At 32.0% G+C, this 23,294-nt stretch overlaps 2 protein-coding genes across 2 annotated transcripts; one reads left to right on the top strand and one right to left on the bottom strand.

Annotated features, from left to right (window-relative positions):
• The first annotated feature begins 438 nt into the window (after positions 1-438).
• On the top strand, positions 439-3,107 carry LOC146534350 (protein takeout-like). Its single transcript, XM_085193091.1, has 6 exons — positions 439-589; positions 902-991; positions 1,463-1,610; positions 1,767-1,900; positions 2,016-2,168; positions 2,722-3,107. Exons 1-6 carry the CDS (start codon positions 520-522, stop codon positions 2,871-2,873), a joined length of 747 nt encoding a protein of 248 aa, XP_085049217.1. The 5' UTR covers positions 439-519; the 3' UTR covers positions 2,874-3,107.
• Positions 2,959-21,720, bottom strand: LOC146534349 (protein takeout-like). Its single transcript, XM_085193090.1, has 5 exons — positions 21,439-21,720; positions 7,527-7,767; positions 6,163-6,296; positions 3,845-3,994; positions 2,959-3,539 (listed from the first exon to the last, which is right to left on the bottom strand). Exons 1-5 carry the CDS (start codon positions 21,527-21,529, stop codon positions 3,388-3,390), a joined length of 768 nt encoding a protein of 255 aa, XP_085049216.1. The 5' UTR covers positions 21,530-21,720; the 3' UTR covers positions 2,959-3,387.
• Between the last annotated feature and the right edge of the window lie 1,574 nt (positions 21,721-23,294).

The raw sequence follows: 23,294 nt of genomic DNA, 5'->3' as shown, positions 1-23,294 counted from the left end.
GATTATGCGAGTAAAGATTGATGGAGCTTATAAAAGTTTTTTTCGATAAACAAAAGGCCTCTCCAAAACATTAAATATTAAATATTTTCATTTCTTCGCTTCAGAATTGAAAAAAAATAATTCGCGACTGGAAATCGAATCCACAAGCCCAATAGTTAACGTACTATCAAACCCGCCACCCCACGACAGATACAATCACTATTTTACTGTATTTTTTATTTTGTAATTAGTTGTATCTTCCCCATTATCTTATATATTAGATACAAGAAAATAGTACTATAGAAGAGAATAAAAGATAATCAAAGATTCTGAAGATTGTACTTAATAGAAAACGTGTGATAGGCCATATTATAGAAAAAAAATATTACCTAATTCTAAAATATAGATAGCACTAGCATTATCATCACGTTGTTTAGAAAAAAAAGTATTTATATGAGGTGAAATAATTAATTTCATCTTATTGTCGAAGATACAATCTAAATTATTGCTTTATTTAAATTTTCTGTAATATAATTTAAAATGTGGAAAATACTATTATTTATAAGTGTCATACATTTCGTTTGCGGTGTAGAAAAGAAGTTTATAAACTGTGAGTACTATTTATTTGTATTTCTTAATATTAATCTTATAATTTTTTTAGCTATAGACTAGGCTCCCATTAAAGCCTGGGAACCTAATGTTAAGACACTTCGTCCCCATTAAGATAACAAAGCTTTATTACAAGAGTGAGGAAAATGAAAATATTAAATATTGCATTTCCTCGAGCGGGAATTGAACCCATAGCCTGTCGCGCTTAAAGTCGCACTTGAGCCCCTGCAATACGACTGGCCACATAAAATTTTTAAGCACAATTAAAGACATTTCTTTTTTTTATAATTTTTTCATAATTTTTTCAACGCAGTTGGTAGTTTTATATGCCCGCGGGAAGAAAAGGCCTTGGGGAGATGTTTGAGAGACGCATTAAACGCCTACATACCAAAATTAGCTGCAGGTACATACGTACTATATACATTTCATATTCTAAAATCAAGATCGAATATGTAATTCATATTATGCAAAATATTCTTTTCCGAAAGCTTCACGCTGTGTTCTGTACAGCACAAAAGACAGAGAAAATCGAATGCTAAGACAATCGGTTTCTCCCTTCCATTCAATTTTTGACACAATTCGTGTTGAGTGTGGCAACTCACTGGCTTTTTGTCTTCTTACCAGAGGAGGAAAGGAAGGAAATGAAAATATTTAATTTCTCTGAGTAGGAATGGAACTGAGAATCGGGTGCCACTACCTAAAAGCTATATATTTAAATAGACAAGTATCTGTCATGCTTAAGCAGCAAAAGCTTAAATTATAGTTCAAAAATTATAAGACATTTTAAAAGTTAAAAAAAATCAATAATTTTATAATGCCTAAATTTTAAAGCATATCTTTCAATTTTATAAGAGTTGTACAAACAATATTTTAGGAGTACCAGAATATGAAGTGCCGTCATGTGAACCACTTCTGATCCCATCTTTGGCTATACGACAATCATCTGGACCTATTTCTATCACGTCTACATTCAACGATGTTACTGTACGAGGCCCTTCTACCATGCGTGTTAAGCATGTAGAGTAAGTTACATTTCTTTTGATCCTGAAGTTCTTTAAGCGCAGTAAGGCAAACCTGGTGTTAAATGTCGCTATCATACCACCACTAAGGCATCATCAGGAAATGGTGATTTTATTACCAAATTATATTAAAAAACCTTACATTTTCCTGTATTACAGAGTAGATGCTACAAAACATAAAATTGTCGCCACAATATATATACCAGAATTAAGAATGAAAGGAAATTACAACCTCAAAGGACGTCTATTGATGCTGCCCATAGAAGGAGATGGAAAATTCTCTGCTAAATATGGTATCGATTACATAATTTAGAAATATTTTAACTAATAAATTGTTTAATTTAATTTCAATTTTAGTTTTTAAAACATTAAACAAAGTCCAATTAATTATTATTAAATTGATTTTAGGTGATATCGATGCAACTGTCACGATAGTTTTAGGTAGAAAACCAAGGCAAAAGTTGGGTGATGCTTTAACTTGCAAAAGTCTAGTAGTTAACTTCCACGTGGGTCATGCATCAATGAAACTGGACAATCTTTTTGGTGGCGATACTGATTTAGGTAAGTGGAGAAGCGTAACATAGAAAACAGAGAATTTCTATTTAAAACAAACACTGTTTAACTTAGTTCCGTTCGGGTTCGGTTCTTTATTTATGGCGCTTCGAGCGTGCCAGTTGAGCGATATTCACTTCGCCAATGTCACGTTGTATGAAGAACACACAAAGGAGATTGTACGGTAAAAAAGAGATTATATTACACAATAGGAGAATGCATGTCAAAAAGAGTCCAGTTAAGTGTTGCCTTCACCTATTAACTTAGTTCATGAATAGGTGACTATTGTGGAGTTGTCAAACAAATAAACTTACAAATTTCTTTCGTCTATTTTTTTTTTTGATAAATTTTGCACATAACTGATTTAAAAAAAAAACTAGTAGTGATGATGTCGTTCTGGCAAATTTGTAAATTTCTGTTCCACCAATAATAATAATATTAATCGTTATAAGTTCAATAGTGTAGAAGTTATTATACTTAATAGTATTTCTTGATATAGTTATTGTGCGTTTAAATACACACATAGATAAAACATCGATGACTATTTTTAATTGCTTTTCAGGTAATGCAATGAACAAATTCTTAAATGAAAACTGGGAGAAGCTGTCAGAGGAGTTCCAAGAACCTCTCGAAGACGCTTTAAGAGATTTCTTGAAGCCTTTAGCAGATCATGCCTTCGGAACATTGGACGCGGATGACATTTTTTTATCTTGAATTGATATAGAAATTTACCATACAAAGCATTAAAGTATGAAGATGAAGAAACTAAAAGTACTGATGCTGAAATGAAACTAAAATATAATATTATTTATTGTTTATTAGATCAGCTAAACACTTACTGGGTAGTTTATAAACATCACAATCCTTAAAACTCTAAAGATCATATGTCGATCATAAAAATAAATTTGTAAAATATCTTACACTATTCTAAATAAATAATAAAGCTTACTGTTGTTTTGTTTGTGTAAGCAGTACTGGATAATGTATCCAGTACGTTTTGTTAAGGTAACTGCCAATTATATTGGAAAATTCTTCCTATAATCCCGAATTTTGAGTAATATTATCTCAATTCTTCTGGTACTAAGTCGAAATAAATGTTCAAGTCTTTAAAGGTGGCCATTTGTAATGAACTTATGAGTTCCTAATTTACTGGACTCTTAATATTTATAAATGTAAAGAAATACCTTTAATAAGTCTAAATACTAACTAATCTTAGTACATCACAGAATTAAGGTTTGAGCCAGACATCAATGGGTATCCTTTCAAATGCACCATTAAGGAAGGTTCGGAAATGTTTCGCGATGGCAGCAGACGCGGCTGGTCTCATCTCGTCAATGATCTCAGCAGCATTATTGTTCAGGAACTGGTTCATTGCTTCTCCTGAAATTTAATTATAAATACATAAATGAAAGATTTGCCATCATTAAATCTATATGAGTTTGCAATCTATATAATAAAAGCATTGACAAATAGATAACATTAGCTACACGTTTGAACCCGAACGCACCCAGAATTCTGGTGGAATCCGTAAATACCGGGATTCATAAATACTACATGACCTCCAGGTTTCAGCGGAAAATAATGTCTTCTTGTCTTGTCCTTTATCGCTGACCAAAATGAATACCTTTTACTTAACAAAAAAAATATTTAACAAGCCCTTGCTCTTTATTGAAATGGCAACTCACCGATTACACTTCCATGATTCACCGTGTCTCTGACCTTGAAGCGGGAACCTTTGAGTTTAAAGTCGACCTGCATGCGATCAGCCGACATGTACTTGACGGCTTCGCGTTCGATTTCCTTGCCGAATATCTTTACGATAGCCACGACGTCGTCTGTAATTATAATAGTATGTAATACACAATTATTGGGGTATGTTATGAGGCTTTTGTGGATTCAATTCCTTTCGGGGGATTTTTAAAAATATGTTATTAAGCTAGGCAGAGGGAACCTAGTGCTATGCCACTTCGTTCCCAACTAGATACTTCCGTTCACCACCTACCGACGAATTCTAGAGGCATTGACTGTTGTGTGGCCGAAATCAACGCCGTGCTTTTGCGTCGACGCCAACGGGAATCAAACCCACACCCTGTAACGCCACCACTCAAGACGCTGTCTCAAAAAATTGGGCAGAAAGTAGGGAAACCGAGTATTTTAATACTGGGTTCTCTCGACATACCCTGCTATATAACAAAATACATGGAAATGTTATTTACTGTCTTATTTTTCCATTTATTAATAATTGTCGATATTACCATGTATATTTTTTAAATATTTGTAGAGACGACAAATATTTAGGAAGGCTATTTATTAGTATAACCTTCGTTAATGACTCCATTTACAGATTTTACATGAGACGTGTGTATATTGTATATACGAGTATGTATATATGAATTTAACGCAGTCATGTTCACCTTGCATTAAAACTGATCGGCATATCAGCCTTGTCGAGCAAAGCAATAGTATTGTTGTTATTAAAATTATATTCTGTAGTCGTGTCTGGGGGGAAACCTCAGCTGACCTTCGAAAACACAGTATCAAAGATACTCTTGGAACTTGGAAGGTCACGTAAAAAGCATGAGGACCCCCCAGAGGGCATGTATGAGGAGGTCGATGCCAGAAGACGAGGTTATATGATAATATACCCTATACCTAGGTGTCTATTTGCGAGATAAAGCGTGAAATAAAACGGATTTTTACAAACAAATTACAGTTCTTTGTGGAATAAGTGTTTTCTTTTTAAATAATCACACGAGAATGTCAATTTAACTTAGTCATGCCTTTTTCAGGATGTAAGTCTACATAAAACCTTGAAGGCACAGCCTTATTTGGAAATATCTACACTTTATTTAAATAATTCTTTTCTTATTCTTAAAAAAATATTCATTATTTCACGTTTGTTTTTATATTTTTTTATTGTTTTTATGTGGCAGTGTCAATTTTATACAAAATATTACGTAATTTTATTTTCACATTGGTGCTATATCCGATATATAGCAGGGTAGGCAGAGGGAATCTAGTGTTCATACACTTTGTTCCCCACTTTCCACTGAATCTTTGAGGCATCGCGGTTTAATTGGAGGAATACAACGATGCATTTTGCCTTGTTACCAGAGCGAATATATATTTAAAAAAAATAATTAATTCCCCAGAGTAGAAACCGAACCTATCACCGTCACGGCTACAGTGACACGGTTGTGCCACTGTACCACGACGGTCTATACAGCGTAAATCTAAAAAAAGACTAGACACGTGAAAACTGAATAAATAAGTATGCAGTTATGACTTTTTATTATAAGCCAGGAAAAGTTTTTACTATAACATAATTAAATATTAACGTAAATAAATATTAATTATATATTTACATATTATTATATAAAACTAACTAACCATAACGTAGAAACACATCGCGTGTAATGTAAAAAAAATAATCGGAAAATGTTATTTAAAAAGCAATATTATTAAAATGACAAAAAAAATAGTTTTTATTAGGAATCCAGAATATTTCCGTGTAAAATGAATCAACAACTGTTTATATTAACTATTTCTTATAAATAGTTAGTATTTTTTGTGCCTTTTATAAATATATTCGTACTTTTTTGTATGTATAAATATATCGTCAATCCATAGTTTAACGTCGTTCAAAATAATTATTTATTTCCCGGCCGAGGGAACCTATTATGTAGTCCTAGGCACATCAGTTGAGTGGCGGAACTAGGCGTGAGGCTTTTGTCTTGGTGCCAGGACGAAGAAATGAAAAAAATAATAAATAATAATACTACTGGTATTGTAAAAAGCGCAACGTTGACTATCGTCACTGCACGCAATGCCTCGAAGGTGGGGAAAGAAGTGTCTAAACACTAGGTTTCTTTTTACCCTGCCATATGCGGGATACAGCGTGAAGCTAAAGAAAACAAAATTCTATGTATTTCTATTATGGTACCTTACTTTAGTTATTTCTGTAATAATGATACTTTTATACCCAATTTATATTTATACTAACTAAATGAAGCCCAGAAGTCTCCTTGCGAGCGAACAGGGAACAGCAGTACCTGTCCGGAGACCTCGTAGTGACCGGTCACTTCGATACGAGGTAGCACCAGACCCATATCAATGCGTAGTTTCTTCAAATCCGATCTGAAAATTATGTATATCTTATCAACATTAAAAAGGTACATTTATAGTGTCGACGTATCGTAACACTAGGTTCCCTCTGCCTACCCTGCTGTGTGCGGGATACAGCGTGATGCAAAAAAATTACATTTTTCACGCTGCTCTGTAAAATGACAGCCATTAGAGCAACTTAAAATATCCTTTGTCGTGCAAATCACTGAACTATTAAAATAAATAGTGTCTTGAAGGTTTTCTAAAAATTGTGTCTAACCTTCCATCATGGAACTGCCTTGACATAAATATTTTCGCCATTCATAGCAATTTTGTAGCTAAAATTATACATAATCATATAATTACGTTAGGTATGAAGTTTTTTTACGATATACACCCATACATATACATACTCGTTCACCGGGCGAGTGTCGAAATATTTCTTGCTATTATTATTAGCCAACTCGTTGTCCACAATAATTTGAGAAGGTGTCTTAAGGAGAATATACACAAGGTGGTATTTAAAAATAACTTCTAATAAATTTTAATTTTAACAAATTATTTTTGTTATTAAGTCTTAACTTAATTCTCGTATATATGTAGAAAGATAAGTGACGTTAAAAAATGTTACATTGTAATTAGTAAAAATATTTTTTTTTTCAGTATTCGAAAATCAGTATCTACATCGTAGTATTCACGATGTAGATATCAAAATAAATACGATGATTTCAAAGCGGATATAACATGATTATCATTACCGTAATACTAATAAAAAAAATACTATTAAAAACAAAAATATTATAAGAAAAACTTTTATTTCTGTGAATTTTATAAGCAACTTAATATTAGTTATTCATTTAACTGTTGGAAATATTCATATATCATCATCATAGTCATATTACGAAATTTTTTCTTCTACAATTGCTATAGTAAAATATCTAATGTGAAACCATCTTTATGTTTATAACCCAACACCATATTGTATAATATTCACTTTAAAAAATTAAGAACTTTTTAGTGCAGAAAACAGTAGTCTGTTTTTTATATATAGTAAAATAAAATGAGATAACTTTAGAAAAAAATATCAAATACGTTCCTTTTAATCTTCAAGACTAATGATTTTAATAATATAATCATACATTTATTACTATCATTCTTCAATAAAAAATTCAAAGAGAAGAAATGGAAATATAAATTTAAATAAATATTTCATTTCCCCGAATTTGGATCGAATCCTCAAAAAAAAAATATATATATATTTACCTTATTTTAGTCACAGTATAATTACTAGGTCCCACTACGGTGATATTAGTGAAGCTAGCTCTCACACGCACAGGCCCAGCATCGTTTGCCATAACCAGCCTATCTATGAACAAGGGTTCCACAGGGGGAACCTCCAGATCAGGGAGACCCCTCGCCAGGTACGGCCGGAGGTGGTTGAAGGATCTCTTTATGCAGTTGTCCAGCTCTGGGTCGCTTCGACTGCACGGCAGTAGGTATTCCGCTATGAAATAAAATTACATAATTTTAATTACTTTGTTATGTTATAGCTTTGGGTTGAAGAGTAATAATGAAGTTATGTATGATTTTGTAATAAAATTGTGACTTTAAGAGGCCATTCGTAGCGCAGGGGCACGGGTTGTGGGTTCGATTACCGTCCGAGGAGAGGAAATGTTTAATATTTTCATTTTTGTGTTCTGGTCTGGTAAAGAGCGGCGGTGTGTTCCACCATTCAACGGCGCGGAGAGTGGAAGTGGTTTAATGGAAACGGAGAGTTACGTTTTGGTTCCCTTTGCCTACTCTCCTATGGACGGGATACAACGTAAAGCTAAAAATAGTTAATCTTTTGGTCATTTATATAACTTTAGAATCTATCTTTACATTACTAATAAATAATAACCAAAAATTTATTAGAAGTTCATCGTAGGCAATAAAATAAAGCAATAGTACTAGGTCTTCAAATATGAACAAGTGAAAATTATGAGTAGGTACTATGCTCATTTTAAGAAATAATTATATTCAAATATCAGTTTTCTCAGCTGTGGTCAAAACGTGGCATTTAGTTCCGCCATTTAAAATTCAACATCTCGATAATAGATGACATCCTTTCTCCATTGGAGATGAATGAAGCCAAAAGTGGAATATTTAAAATGTATATCTTTATCTAACACTCTCTTTTTCTACCATCTTTATTTTTATTGTAATTGACCTATCCAAACTCTCTTCTCTCTCTACTTATAGAAGTATAAAGCTAGCGGTATTCTTATACCGACTTAATAAAAATGTAAATGCATTAGTTACGGTTGTTAAAAATTACATTATTTCGTAAATGGTATATCTATTGATATTAGTAAGCGACGGTTATATAAGGTATTGCTAATATTTGTGTTGCAAGGTGGTCAGTGGTGGCAAGGTGCAGCGAGCGTTAACCTAAAAATACTTCGATACTTTCAAGTCCACGACTAAGAATAATATATCTTAAAAATATATAAAAAATAATAGTTTTGCATAAATTTTATTGGGATTTAGCGGTAACATGTTCGATTTCTTAAATATTTAAGTTAATTTTTAAATACGTAAAATATATAAAGATAAAAAAAGTACTTTGACTACGGTTTCGTCATTGATAGAAAGAAAAAGTAAAATAGAAATAAAAAGTACATAATTTATCCTACTCTCTCTTCTTCTAAAATTTAAAGAAAATATTAATGAAATTAAAATAATATATTATAATACCGATAAATAAAAATACAAACAATTCTTTAGAACTATGACAATAATGGGCATTCCTTCGCGTAATGTTAATATTAGCATATTGAATTAGCTCGACCCTGCTGGGAATAAATATTATTTAATATGGTTATTCAAATAGGAAGTTCTCAGTTATGCAAAGTATGTATTATATGGTGTGGATTGCGTACAGAAGGTCTGTCATCAAATATTTTAAATTAAAAATACGTTTAAAAATGACTATCTTCTATAAACAGAATCTTCTTTTTAGATAATTTATTAATAAATATATTTGTTAAAAAAAAAACAATAATTTTGTTTTTATTAGAGAATAAAAAGATATCTTTTTCGGAGATAATAAAATTATAAAATATTTTAATTTACATTAAATATTTATATTAATAATCACATTAAATATTTTATTTCCCAAAATATCACATAGACTTCTTTCTACCACTCAGCGTGCAAATTCTTGCAATTGATAGTGTTTAACGGAGTGATTTATCTCTAAGTCCTGTCTATCGCATAAAATATGTAAATAATAATGTCGGCCATTTCGTTGATATTATCATAGGTCTTTATGCAATACAATATTTACATCAAGAAGTGGACTAGCGGCCTTGATCTTATTACTCTACCACATACAACTCTCACTTGTTACTTTTTATTTTGTTATTTCACGTTTATCTGATATTGACAGCGAACTGAAATTAATTTCCGCATTACAAAATTATATTTTAAAATTATTTTCTTAATTTATATGAATGAGTAAGCGGAATACATTAAAAAAATGAACAAAAATCACGTTATTTTGAAAATAATTAATATTTTCATGAGAGTAGTAAAACCTAACCTATTATATTTTGAGTGTTCATTTAGTTGTCATTCACCGAAACTGAGCCACATTCTCTTTTATTATTGAAAATGTGGCTCAGTGGCGTGCCATTGGAGAGGCCTATGTCCAGCAGTGGACGAGGACAGGCTGATGATGATGATGATGATGATGATGATGATGATGATGATGATGATGATGATGATGATGATAGAAAATGTAAATAGAACATTCACATATTTCACTTTAGCTAGGAGCTGAGAGTATCAGCTCAGTATCAGCGTATATTTTAAGACATAATAGTAAAAGGCTTATATGAGCTCACATCGTTTAATAGATACATCGAGATTTGAACTCACACAAACCAGACAAACAGTACCAACTGCGTCCAAAAAGTAACATACGTGTGTAAATTTTCAATTTCAAAACAAATTATAATTCAATTATCAAAGAATGCTAATTATTGAAGCCGTAATAAATAATTGACGTAACTGATGTGACGTCATGTTTTAACAAGTCGTCTTACAAATTTAGTTACTTTATTTGTTTAAAAAATCTTCTCTTTTCTCTAGGTTAGACAAAACCAAAAATATTATGGGAAGCCATCGTGACGCAGTGGTGCTAGCGTGTACGGCTGTAAACGTTTGTGGGTTGGATTTCCGCTCGGGGAATAAAATATTTAATATTTTCTATTTTCATTTCTTCGCTCTGGTAACTAAGCAAAGCTTGGCGTTGAGTTTCGCCACTTAACACGCAATGTTTCAAGAATTCAAATGAAAGTGGAGAACGGAAGTATCTGAATTTAAACGGAGTATCATAGGTTCCTTCCTGCTTTTCCTGATATGTGCGAAATACAGCGTGAAGGTAAAAAAAAAAAATGTTACATTTTCATCGGAAAATGGAGGGCAGAGGGTGTTGTCACTTGATATACTCCGACTCTACATTAACCAAAGATTAAGAATAACGATAATTGATAACAGTATTTGATAAGAAAAACAAATAACTTGAACTTGAACGCTATAAAGAAGTCTTGCACAAGGTCACTTGTTATACAACGTCTTATGTAACCTGTTGGTTGCGACCCAAAAACCTAGTTTGTACCGAAAATTTTGCAGTCGCGCGACAAAATTTAATTCGATTAACGCAATTATTATTAAAAATATTTCCAAATTTACAAATTACATGCAATTTATTGAAGTTTTAGTTGTAATCTTTTTTTAAGTGATAGGTAGTGAGAGAAAGAATAGGGAAAAGGTGAAAAAAATGGCTTATTATATATAAACTCTATAATTTAGAGTAATGACAATGAAAAAAGTGTTTTAAATATTATTTATATTATTAAAACTAATATTCTATAATACAGAGGAATATTTAAAAAATATTTTTTTTATTAATTAAAAAGTTTCTTTTGATATTGAATTGTTATTACATTAATTTATTATTAAAAAACGTATTTTTTTTTCTTTTATTCAGCCTCACACTATATTCTTCATATAGCAGGGTAGGCAAAGGGAACCTAATGTTAAAACACTGTGTTTCTCCTGTTTCCATTGAATTTTCAAGGCATTGCTTGTTGAGTAGCAGATCTCAACGCCGCACTTTTCCTTATTATCACAGCGAAGAAATGAATATATGAATAAATTATAACAATTAATCCCCGAGTAAAAATTTAATCCACAACCTTCGCGTTTACAAGCACACGCGTGTGTCACTGCGCCACTACGACCTCAATTTTCAAGTTAATTTAAAATTTTAAGTCAATAAATAATAATTAATTATTGTTAATTTTTACAAAAAAACATTCGAGAACTAAAAATTTTCATTGTCAAAAATACTCGATTCGCAAGCTAACGATTTGCTGTGATGATAAAATACGTAAGTTATATAATTTATTTCGTTAGAGATTGTTTGCTCGGCCATATTTGTTTTGTTTTGGTTCTCATAGCGATGGTTGCCGTTGTAATATTTAATTGTTAACGTAATAATATAAGTGGAATCTCATAATATAAGTATGTATACGTCAATTGTAGATAATTTTACGTCGTTTTTAGGGTTCCGTAATGCAAATGAAAAAAACGGAACCCTTAACGGAACGGAACGTCTTTTTGCTGCATTTTGTATGAAATTAGCGAATAATAACCTATTGGATACTTTCCGTAAATTTACAGTTATGTAATTTGGCATGAAGTAACAACTTACAAAACAAATTAAGGAAATGTCCTAAAAATAGAAATTTATATAGTTAGTTTAGTTGTAATTCTAATTAGACTACATATAATCCTGAAATTGGAAATTCCTAATCTCCTACACACTTTAAAATACTAAAGCAATACTAAACTTAAATTAAAACCTCTTTTGACAGTCTCAGATAACAAGTTAAAACCACATTATTTAGAGTAAGAAGTTACTTTATAATTATTTCCTTCTCTCATGGTCTGTTTCGCCACTAAAATACACAGCGAGTGGCTTTGATGATGAAATTGGGAATCCCCACATAGAGTTGCTCTAAGAATTGATTAACGCATTCTAATTACTTTAGCTATATGAATTCGTGAACATTTTCTTTGTTCAATATAATGTTAATAAGAATTAATTTAATTATTTATTTGGGAGCCCCTCGTGGCTCAGCACAAGGGTGTGATTGTAAACGCGACGGTTGTGAGTTCGATTTACAGTCAAGGAAATTATTATATTTGAAAAATGTTGTAAAATATAAATTATTATATTTAAAACAATTTGTAAATTCGACTTGCTCTACAAATATTAGATTTCTATTTAATAAAACAATTATTCAATAATTTTCAAGGCCTCATGAATATTAAATACTTAAGTTTGTAATATTAAACACGTCTATCACGTAACTGCGTTGTTGTACTAAATATTGACCCCAATATGTTTACCTTTACATAGAAACAAAAAGTCAAGATTTTCTTGATTATCTTTGTTCATTTTAATATGTTTTATTTTTTCAGTTTCACGCTCTATCACACGGCAGAGTAGGCACGTACAATTTCAAACGAAGAAATGATAATATAAATTTTGAATATTTTTTTCATTTCCTAAACTAATGATCGAACCGAGAACCAGTTGCGTTTACGCAATCGTGCCCCTGCGCCATGACTGGCTTCAATAATAAAAAAAATATAATTATTCAGAAATTGGAAAAAGGTATTAAAATTCGTTTTATAAATTTTGAGTCAAACTGTCAAAATTTATAAACTAAATTACTAAACTAAAGCCATTTATATCCAATATAACATTTTAATTAAAGTACAATCTGAAGAAGAATGAATAGAATATTCTAATTAATTATTACTTATATTAAGTCGGAAAGAAATAAGTGGTAAATTTCTACTCTCTCTCTCGACCGAAAAGTCTCTTCGCCGGTTGACGTACGAAGAGATGACCATCGCTATCAAACTACACCATGGTGATAATTATATTAATTGTAGATCTACTATAATCGAAAATAAAATTAAATAATAATTAATTAAAATTACTATTTCTCAATACAATTACAGCTAAATTCGATGCAGTTTAAAAAAATGACGAAACACCCATCAGTCACAGGCAAAACAGCAAAGTGCAAAATAATTATGAGATAATTTCTCTCAGTCCGTTGCCACAGACCACAGACGGGTTGTGGTCTCCTTGACACTCTTATTGCGAAACTATTTTTCGTAGTAATGTCACGCCGGACGGATGCCCATGCTCTTATCAGTTTGTGTAATAGGTTAAGGTGTCTACGTTCTACTTGGTTGATACTTAAAATGTTGTTTAAGTGTTGAAATTGGTTCAAATCTGGCAACCACTCAGTTACATTATTCTTATGATAGGCAGCAGGGTAGGCAAAGGGAACCTAGTGTTAAGACACTCCGTGTCCTACTTTCCGCCCAATTTAGGAGGCATTGTGTGTTGAGTGGCGGAACTCAACGTCGCGCTTTACCTCGCAACCAAAATGAAAATATAACTGTAAATCAATATTTCATTTCTTCGAGTAGGAATTGAACCCACAACCAGGCAAACTATGTGCCCCTGCGCTACGAGTGGCCTCAGTAATATTTTTACCTAAACATATAAAATAGAGGGTCTGTCTGTAATTTCAAAGCAACCGCGTTTTTCTAAGTGTATAGAGTTGATATCACAACATAAGCGAACAATTTGAATTTTTTTGTCAATTTGTCTTTCTGTTTGTCGGGACTGATCTCCGTAATAGCCGAATCGTTTCTTTTATTAATCGTATAAATTGGAGTAGGAGAATGGAGAAAATAGGTCTCGTTGAAAATCGCATAATAAAGAAATTAGCTAGAAAATTATCTTCGAAAAAGAAATCACTTTTGCATATACGTTTCAGTTGTGAAGTATTTTCTAAATTCTAAATTCACTTTCGAAGGCAAATTTTCTGATATCTGAAAAGAATAAATAGACTCGATTTGCATTTACAAAATGGCATGAAAGTGCGAAATTACATTACAAAACTATTTTTCAATTTACTAGTAACTCTATACTGGTTTCCAATACATATTAAGAAATAGTACAAGGAAAATGTTTAAATGTTCAATGATATTATGTATTTTATAGAATCGTACGTGATAGCTTACGGATTCAGGTCTCATAGATACAACATGACTAATACTCAACAGACGCGTACGAGCCACAGGCAACCACAGGCAACCATGAGCAACCATGAGCAACCATGGGCAACGTATGTTATACAAGTATTAGTAGTTGTAGAATTTCATCAAACAAAAAAAATCAGGTTCACTCTGTTTCCCACATATAAAAAGGAAGGCAGAGGGAACCTAAAACTTGTTAAGACACTCCGTTCCCCATTTTCCGCGGAATTTTTCGAGCGCGTTTGCCTTGGTGCCAGAGCGAAGAAATTAAAATATTAATAAATTAATTATCATTCTCGCTAGTGGAGATCGAACCCACACTTATCGCCTTAGATTCACACACTTGTGCCCCTGCGCTAGGACGGCCTTAAAGAATAGCGACTATAGAAGAATAATAGGAACAGGTAACTCTTATAATCTATTCTGTTCACGAACGAAACATTAAAATTTATGCTGCCCATACTCAGCGAGGCTAAAGAAGACCATGTTTTTGCTGGCGTGAGGTTATATTGTAACCTGTTGCCTGAATCAGTCCCATCTTAGTTGAAATTGTTAAGGACGTTCGGTTCTTAAAAGGAATAATTATTATTTATTATGCACAATAATACAACTATTTTTATGCTTATTGCCAATGCCATATAATAGTGAAATAAATTATAAAAGATACAAAATACACACACTTCTGTAACACCTCTCACTTCCTCACTTTCCATCGAATTCTGGAGCCATTGCGTTTCGTGGTGGAGCTTAACGCCGCGCGCTACCTTAATACCATAGCGAGAGTATGGCAAGTTAAATTATTACACAACTTTCGATATTATACATGTTGATTTGCAGAACTCAACCGGGCTTTGTCTCACGAGAGCGAAGAAATTAAAATAGCTTAAGTAAATTTAGGAAATAATTTCGTGAATCAAACCCACTACCATCAACTTTAAAGTCAACCAGTCGTACTGCCCTATAAGGACCTCAAGTTCTATTGTATCAAAATATAATTTAGTTAGCTTGACAATAAATTATTAATTTGTTATAAATGGCATTCGTCTAATGGACCATTGTTCATCTAATTTAGGAGAGTAATTGGTAAGTTGATATTTCTAGCGCAATGTTTTGATCGCAAACAGTCCGCAAATATTTTTTCCTGTACTATAAATAAGAAGTTAAGCTTTATACAATAGGTTTAAGTAAAAATAAGTACAGAATAAAAATATATTTTTCGGATATTCTACACTCAACGAAAGATATAATTTTTTATGTTGTATATAGTACATTAGGCAGAATGAGTTCTGTACTATGCCATTAAAAAAATACGTCACACCTTGTCTCGCCAGAGTGAAAAGAATAGATAATTCCTGCCGTGGACCACCGAAGCCCTAACCTTTACGCTTAGAGTTGGAAGCTATTCCTCGGCGTCATGATGATCTCCAGAGTAGAATAAGACATCAAATCTAAATGCGTGGCACTATGAGAGTGGCCAGTGGCACAGGAGCACACGCTTGTAACTACAAGCGACAGGATGAGGATTCGATTCCCACTCGACAAATTTGATATTTTCATTTCGCTCCCTGGCGTTGAGTTTCATCACGGAACACGCAATGACTCTAGAATTCGGGGGAAAGTGGACAACGGAAGTGTCTTAATAGGAACAGAGTCTCCTGCAAGTTCCCTCTATATACGCGATACAGTGTTGAGCTGAATAAGAAAAAAGAGTGGAGAATTTATTCATTAATGACTTCTCCATTTCAAGAATAGTGGTAAATGAACGAAGGTAAAAACTAAAATAAATTCGAAGGTTATTCCAATTATTTCGTTATACAATAAATAATATCAAAGTCAATTTGATGTACTTCTTCCGGTGTAAGTCGTCGGGTTATCGATTCACTGATGTTATGACGGATTTCCTCGTTCAGTACTAGACAGCTGACGTCAATTATAACAAGATAGCCCTTGTTGTTTAGTTCTCAAACATGTTATAGGAAAAAACAGCTTCACGCTTTATCCCGCTTTATCCTCCATTTTCCAATGACAATGCGCCGTGTCTAGCAGAGCGGGAAAATTAACAATTTATGTATATAATTTCCTCCAAGTGGGTTTCGAACCTACAATCGTTGCTTTTTTAGTCAGATGCGATCCCTCTGCGCCATGATGGCATTTAAAAAATACTGTTTTATTAAAAATATATATGAATATATTATAAAATTATTCTATCTAGATAAATTTTTTCTCATATACTCGTACTCGTATATCTATATGAAATTTCATTAATATTTCTACTGTCTTATAGTTACTTCTTCTACAGTACATTAATTTACCAGTCGTAACCTTCAAACTCTATTGCGTCAATAAACAAAATAACGTATAAAAATAAAAACAGCATTAAAAATCATTTTTTTTAAATTATTATAATATTATTTATTTATTAAGAATAATTAACATATTTGCTATCATCATACAAAACTATCATTTACCACATCTTATCGTAATAATAAATGTATAAATTATGTTAATTTATTCTACAATGTTTATACGTGATTCATACGTAGATCTTCGTTTTATTCCGGGTTTAGATATTGTCATAAGAATATATTTGCGTGCAAATTAATAAATAAAACATAAAAAACCTAATATAATCATGACGGTCGTAGGTTCCATAACCACTCGGTGGAACGATGCTTATATGTTGACTTTTCTGGCTTCTAATACCGAAGCAAAAGGCAGCGTTAAGTTCCGCCGCTTAAAGCGCAATGACTTAAAATTTCGGGCAATAGTGGGCAATGGAAGTGTAAATGGGGAATTCCATGGTGCCCTCTGCCTACCCTGCTTTGTATCGGATACAATGTGAGGCTACAAAAAATCTTAGTATTTCAGCATGTTAATATTGTTAATCCGCTATTTAGTTAATTGCGTTTATTTCCATAAAAATACATTTTATTATAACTTTTTCCGTGTTTCGCGAAAAAAAATATTTTACTAAATAATAATAAAATATGAATAATAGATACGTTTTCTTTACATTATATTTTGTTATCTTATTGACAGTTGTGGGTTCAATTTCCGGATTTTTATGTTTTCTAAATAAATATTTTTCTACCTTAAGTGTGGATTAACAATGTAAAATAGGTTTTTTCATTTCTTCGTTATGGTAACTAAATGAGGCACAGGGTTCCGTACCGGTACCTAACACTGAATGTCTCCAAATTTTGGGGAATGGAGTGTCTCAACACTATCCTGGTATAAGCAAAACAATATGCAGCTTAATTTTTTTATACTATCATAAAATAGTTCTTAATTTATTTAATTTTATGAGCATAAAAATATTAAATTCATATAAAATGTATATTGTTTAAGTAGATACCTACTTTATAAGTTATTCCGTTATTGTCATAGACTTTGTTTTTATTGAACCTTATTATTATACGAGATTGGAACTTCCGCATGCATTCCGCATTAAGGAAATGCCAATAATTTGCAATCATATATACGCTTTTAGGTTTTGAAATCCTTAACCAATACAGTATACTCTAATAAAAAAAAAATATATATAGAAATTTTCGTAATTATAATCACCAAGAACTATTAAAAAATGTCGTTTGTCGAGTGATGACGATATATATTGAATATTTTATAATATTTTTGAGGCCGCCTTGTGCAACGATATGAAGTTTGATGTAAACTCAATGGTTCTGGGTTTGATTCCTACTTACTCTGGTAACAATAAAGTGATATTTCACAGAAAGTTTCGAAATTTTGACAATTTTGTAAAAAAATCTATAATTTTATAAGAATTTCGAGGTAAATAAGCAATTTATGCGTTATATATATTTTTTAGATTATTTAATGTTTGTAAAAATATTTTTGCCATATAACAAGCCAATACTAATTTTGAACTCTTGCTATCTGGAGAAGTGGTCACAACGAAGATATTATAAAATATTTTTAATAATAAAATATATTGTTTTTTAATATTTAATAATAATTTCATATAAATTGTATCGAACACCAGGAACTTCATTAGCCTCTTAATTTTTATTTATTTAATCTGTGGCCTTGGATATGACGTTTTTAAGCTACGTGAGGAACAATAAACTTCAAATCTTAGATACGCATACGACATATTTAAAAACGTGTACCGAATATATGACATGAATATTTCTTATACTGACAAGGTTATTCGTTCAATAACTTATAATGAACTAGTGGCCCGCCCGTGGCTTCGCCTGCGTGAACTATGTTATTATTAATTTCTGTCTCCATGAGCACCTACGTCCTATAAGTGATGTCCATGCAAAATTTGAGACTCCTAGCATTTGTAGTAACGAAGTTTTATACAAACTCAACCCCAAAACCAACCCCGTAGAAGTCGAATATCGCGAATTCCGGTCTTAGCGAGCACCTACGTCCTATAAGTAACTCCTATGCAAAATTTGAGATTCCTAGCACATGTAGTTTTTGAGATTTCGTGATGAGTGAGTGGCCTTTCGATTTTACATATATAGATTATACAATAAAAATATAGATGGATATTTTTATATATCTAATTCATTATAAGTATATTTTTTCTATGAAATATTTGATGGTCGCCTGCTGCGTGCAGCATAAAGCTAAAGAAATAATAAATTAATGATAATGATGCCATTTTTAACACTTTATTATTGATTTAGCATAGAATTTGTTTTAGTAAATTTTTATAGTAGTCCGACTGTCGATGAAACAAGATATGTAAAATAACGAAATAAAAGACGGTGACATAAGTCAAAGAAATATGTTAATTTTTAATAGGTCAAGGTCAATCAAATCTACTAAAATTTAATTAACATTTGATTTATTAGAGGTTAATTCTGAAGATATTAAAAAATATATTACAAACTGCAAGGTTTGTAATACACGCAACCTTAGCGCAATAATAGTAACAACTTATACTGCGATTCATGTATCTCTAGTGTATATATGTATCTCTCTCTCTCTCTATGTTTGCAGAATTTAAAAAAGGAGAAAAATAAGCTACTTAGAGATTTAAAAAAATCCGCCATTATATGTTATAGAAAAGAACTCAATGCTGCGTTTTCTCTTGTTACCAGAAAAAAAAAAAAGGAAAATAATTTACTTCGTCAGTCACACTCACGCATCACGACGCGACGCCCTCGTGATTTTGTGTCAGCTGTTTTTGCCTGCCCTTATAACAGGGTAGGCAGAGGGAACCTAGTGCTAACACATTAGGTTCCCCACTTTCCGTCGAATTTTCCAGGCACTTCATGTTGATAGGCGCAACTCAACGCCGCTTTCCCACAAAGACAGCGAGGAAATGAAAATATTAAATAACCTATTCCCCCGAGTGCAAATTGAACCCACAATCGTTTTACATTCACACTCTTGTACCACTATACCACAACAGCCCATACTTAACGATATTTTATTCGAAACACAATAAGCCATCACGATGAATTAGAACTGACAACTTCGCTTACACAAATGAGTTAATACAAAATAAAAATATTATATTTTTTTAAATATTTAGGTACTTATTCGAAGTTATTATATTTTAAGAACGAACTTTGGATATAGGTAAACTAAAATGTGACAAATCTTTTTGTCATTATGTCTAAGTAATGTCTGTATTACCTTATTTTGCTTATTTAAATATTTATTCGAATTAGGTAAAGCCATACCATATTTGTTTATAGTGACATAAGATGTAAGACTTCTATATGTTATTGTAAGAGTTTTTTTTCCTTCACGAATATAGGCTAGGCAGGGGGAACCTGGGAACCTAGTGTTAAGACACTCCGTTCCTCATTTTCCGCCGAATTCTGGAAGTATTGCATGTTGAGTGGATTATGTCAGAAATATCAAGAATTCCACATAAGCAATAAAAACAAGTTAAAATATCACACGCAAGACGGCAAACATGGGGAACACGTTGCGTTTCGTCAACGGACACGAAAAAGACCTTGGCACCAATGACACCCATAGACCCTTTAGATGAATGCTTGCAATAGATAGATACTATTGTATTTAGAAATGCTTAATTAAGGTGCCAAATATATATTTTTAGTGATAAAAGATTGAAAGATAAGATAAGATGAATATATTATATTGATGAAGAATAAATATTATTAATTTTTTTCAATTTTAAATATTATATTTAACAAGTATTATATTCTTAAAAGTTATTTTTGTTTTCATTTAAAATGTATTAGGTATTTGAATTCGGTTCCTACTTCAGGTAATATCTAAACTAGACAGTCTCGTGTTCTACGATTGGTTAGACAAAGCACGTTGCTGATTTCTTTTGTCTAATACGCTTAATACATAGAATAGAGGAATCTATTATTTCCATATAAATAACAAGAAATATAAGATATTTTGTATTGTAGACATGTATCCTAATAATTTATCCACTTCATTCATAATTTGCCTTCATTGTTTCATTAATTATTCAAAACAAATGTAACTTAGGTCATATTGTCGATATAATTTAGATTCTATAGGACGCGTAATTTGCGTAATTGAGGTAACTATTGTATAATATTATTTAAGCGCAATAAGCCAGAGGTGAGTATTTTTCATCACAAATCTAAAGTTGCTAAACATAAACATTTCAACATCTAAATGTTGGCAACATTGGGAGGAACCTGATAACAATGTTAGTTGCAAAATGTGAATTTGAATACAATTAATATGTAAGTATTGCGTGATATCTTTTTATTATTTAAATGTATAATTTTAAATTATACAAATATTGATGTATTCAAAATCGATTTTAATTTAAATTTTTATAACATTGTTTTGAATTTTAACTTGATATCATATAATATAATACAAGTATATTAAAAATATAAAGGTTGCTATCTATTAATATTGATATTGTATGTAAAATCTCTTTGTTTCCCCTAAATTACACATGCACAGAGGGTTTCATGAAAAATAATATTTTTAAATTTGTCATACAAGGATACAAAAAAAATTATAATACTAAAAGAAAAATAAGGGTACTCACGTATAGCCGGATCATTCTCCGCAGCCTCCCCATTATGGCAAACTATTGTCAAGAAGATAACGAAAAGAATTTTGAAAATACGTTGATTCATCTTGTTTTATTACTAAAAACTATATCGTTTGTTTAATAATTAATAAATTTAGCACTAAAATCACTATTTTCGTTGTTCTCTATTGTTTTTTTCGTAGTTGCCAGTGGCGTCCGCTGGTCGGCAGATTCTGTTGGCAATGGCCGCGTGGTGCGGTGGGTGGACGGACGCGTCTTATTTTGTGAAGTGAAAGCATGAAACGTTGTTTTATTCGGGCTTGATTTTCGACATCCCTCTACGCCCCTCCTCTGCTGAGCTGAGTACAAGCGGTGGTCTGCCATTTGTTGTTTGGTCCTCGTCCATGCTGATACTCACGTTAATAGTGAATTTAAAAAATAATTCATTGTTCTATAGCTAATTTATAAATTATATAAATTAGCATTTTCTTAGACGCCATCCTGGCGCAGAGGTACGAAGGTGAGACTGTAACGCGACGGTCGTGGGTTCGGTCCCCACTCGGTGGAATGAATTATTATTTATCAATATTTTCATTTCCTCGCTCTGACACCAAGGCACTCAACCCGCTATGCCTAGAAAAATTCGGCGGAAAGTAGAGAATTGAGTGTCACAACACAAGGTTCCCTCTGCCTACCCTGCTATGTACGGGATACAGCGTGAAGCTGATTTTTTTACTAGCAGAGGCCAGTCGTGGAGCAGGGGCACAAGCGTGTAATTGTGAACGTAACAGGTTGGGGGTTCGATCTCTACTAGAGTAAATGAAATATTTAATATGTTTCATTTCTTTGCTCTGATGGCGAGGCTAAGCGCGGTGTTGTTTTCTACCATTAAACATGCAATGCCTCCAGAATTCGGTTAAAATTGGGGAGCGGAGAGTCTAAGCACTAGGCTCCCTCTGTGTGTGATATTGCAGTGTGAAGTTAAAAAACAATATATTTTACTATAAAATATACTTGAGTGACATTTTTGTGCCTTGACGTACATACATACGTATGTTCAGCATTTTCTGAAGGAATTCAACTTTTTTTTACGAATATGCCTGACATGGGTATCAATTTACGCTTCTTAAAATAGAAGTCGATTATGATTTGGTAAAATGTGTAATATTTTTTATTTACTAAATAAAGTCAAATGTATTCTATTATGTATATTTTTTTTCACTACAAGCTGTATCCCGCATATAGGAGTGTAGGCAGAGGGAGCCCCTAGTGTTAAGACATTCCCTTCCCCATTTTTCGCTGAATTATAGAGACATTGTGTGTTGACTGGCAGAACTTAACGCCGTACTTTGCCTCGACACTAAAGCGATGAAATGAAAATATTTAATTTTATAGAGTGGAAATCGAACCCACAACCTGTTGCGTCTACAGTCACACGCTTGTGCCCGAGTTTGGTAAAATTATTTACTTAATTGTTAAATTATTATGTGTAATGTATATTTATTTATATTTGTATTTTTTACTATTTTTCGCGAATGTTTTATCTACTTTGTTAAGAAGACATTTTATAATCGTTGTATGAATCGTTCTTTATCTTCATTATCATAATAAAATATTAAATTTATTATTATTATTAAAGAACATTTTATTTCTTATTTATTCCTATTAGTTATAATATTCTGATTTTATCTAAGTAGTTAGAACAAGAAACTTTTATATAATAAATTAATATATTTTATTTGTTTGGACAGTTTGCCAGCGGAGTGTCTCAACACTAAGTTCCCTCTGCCCACCCTGCCATATGCGGGATTCAATGTGAAGTATTACAGCTAATTACCTAAAAAAATATTACTTAACAAACATACTTATAA

This window comes from Heliconius melpomene, chromosome 11 (genome assembly GCF_056956725.1).
Source record: "Heliconius melpomene rosina isolate 202511_hmr_F chromosome 11, ASM5695672v1, whole genome shotgun sequence".
Taxonomy (NCBI): domain Eukaryota; kingdom Metazoa; phylum Arthropoda; class Insecta; order Lepidoptera; family Nymphalidae; genus Heliconius; species Heliconius melpomene.
This window is presented reverse-complemented; position numbering and strand designations above follow the sequence as displayed.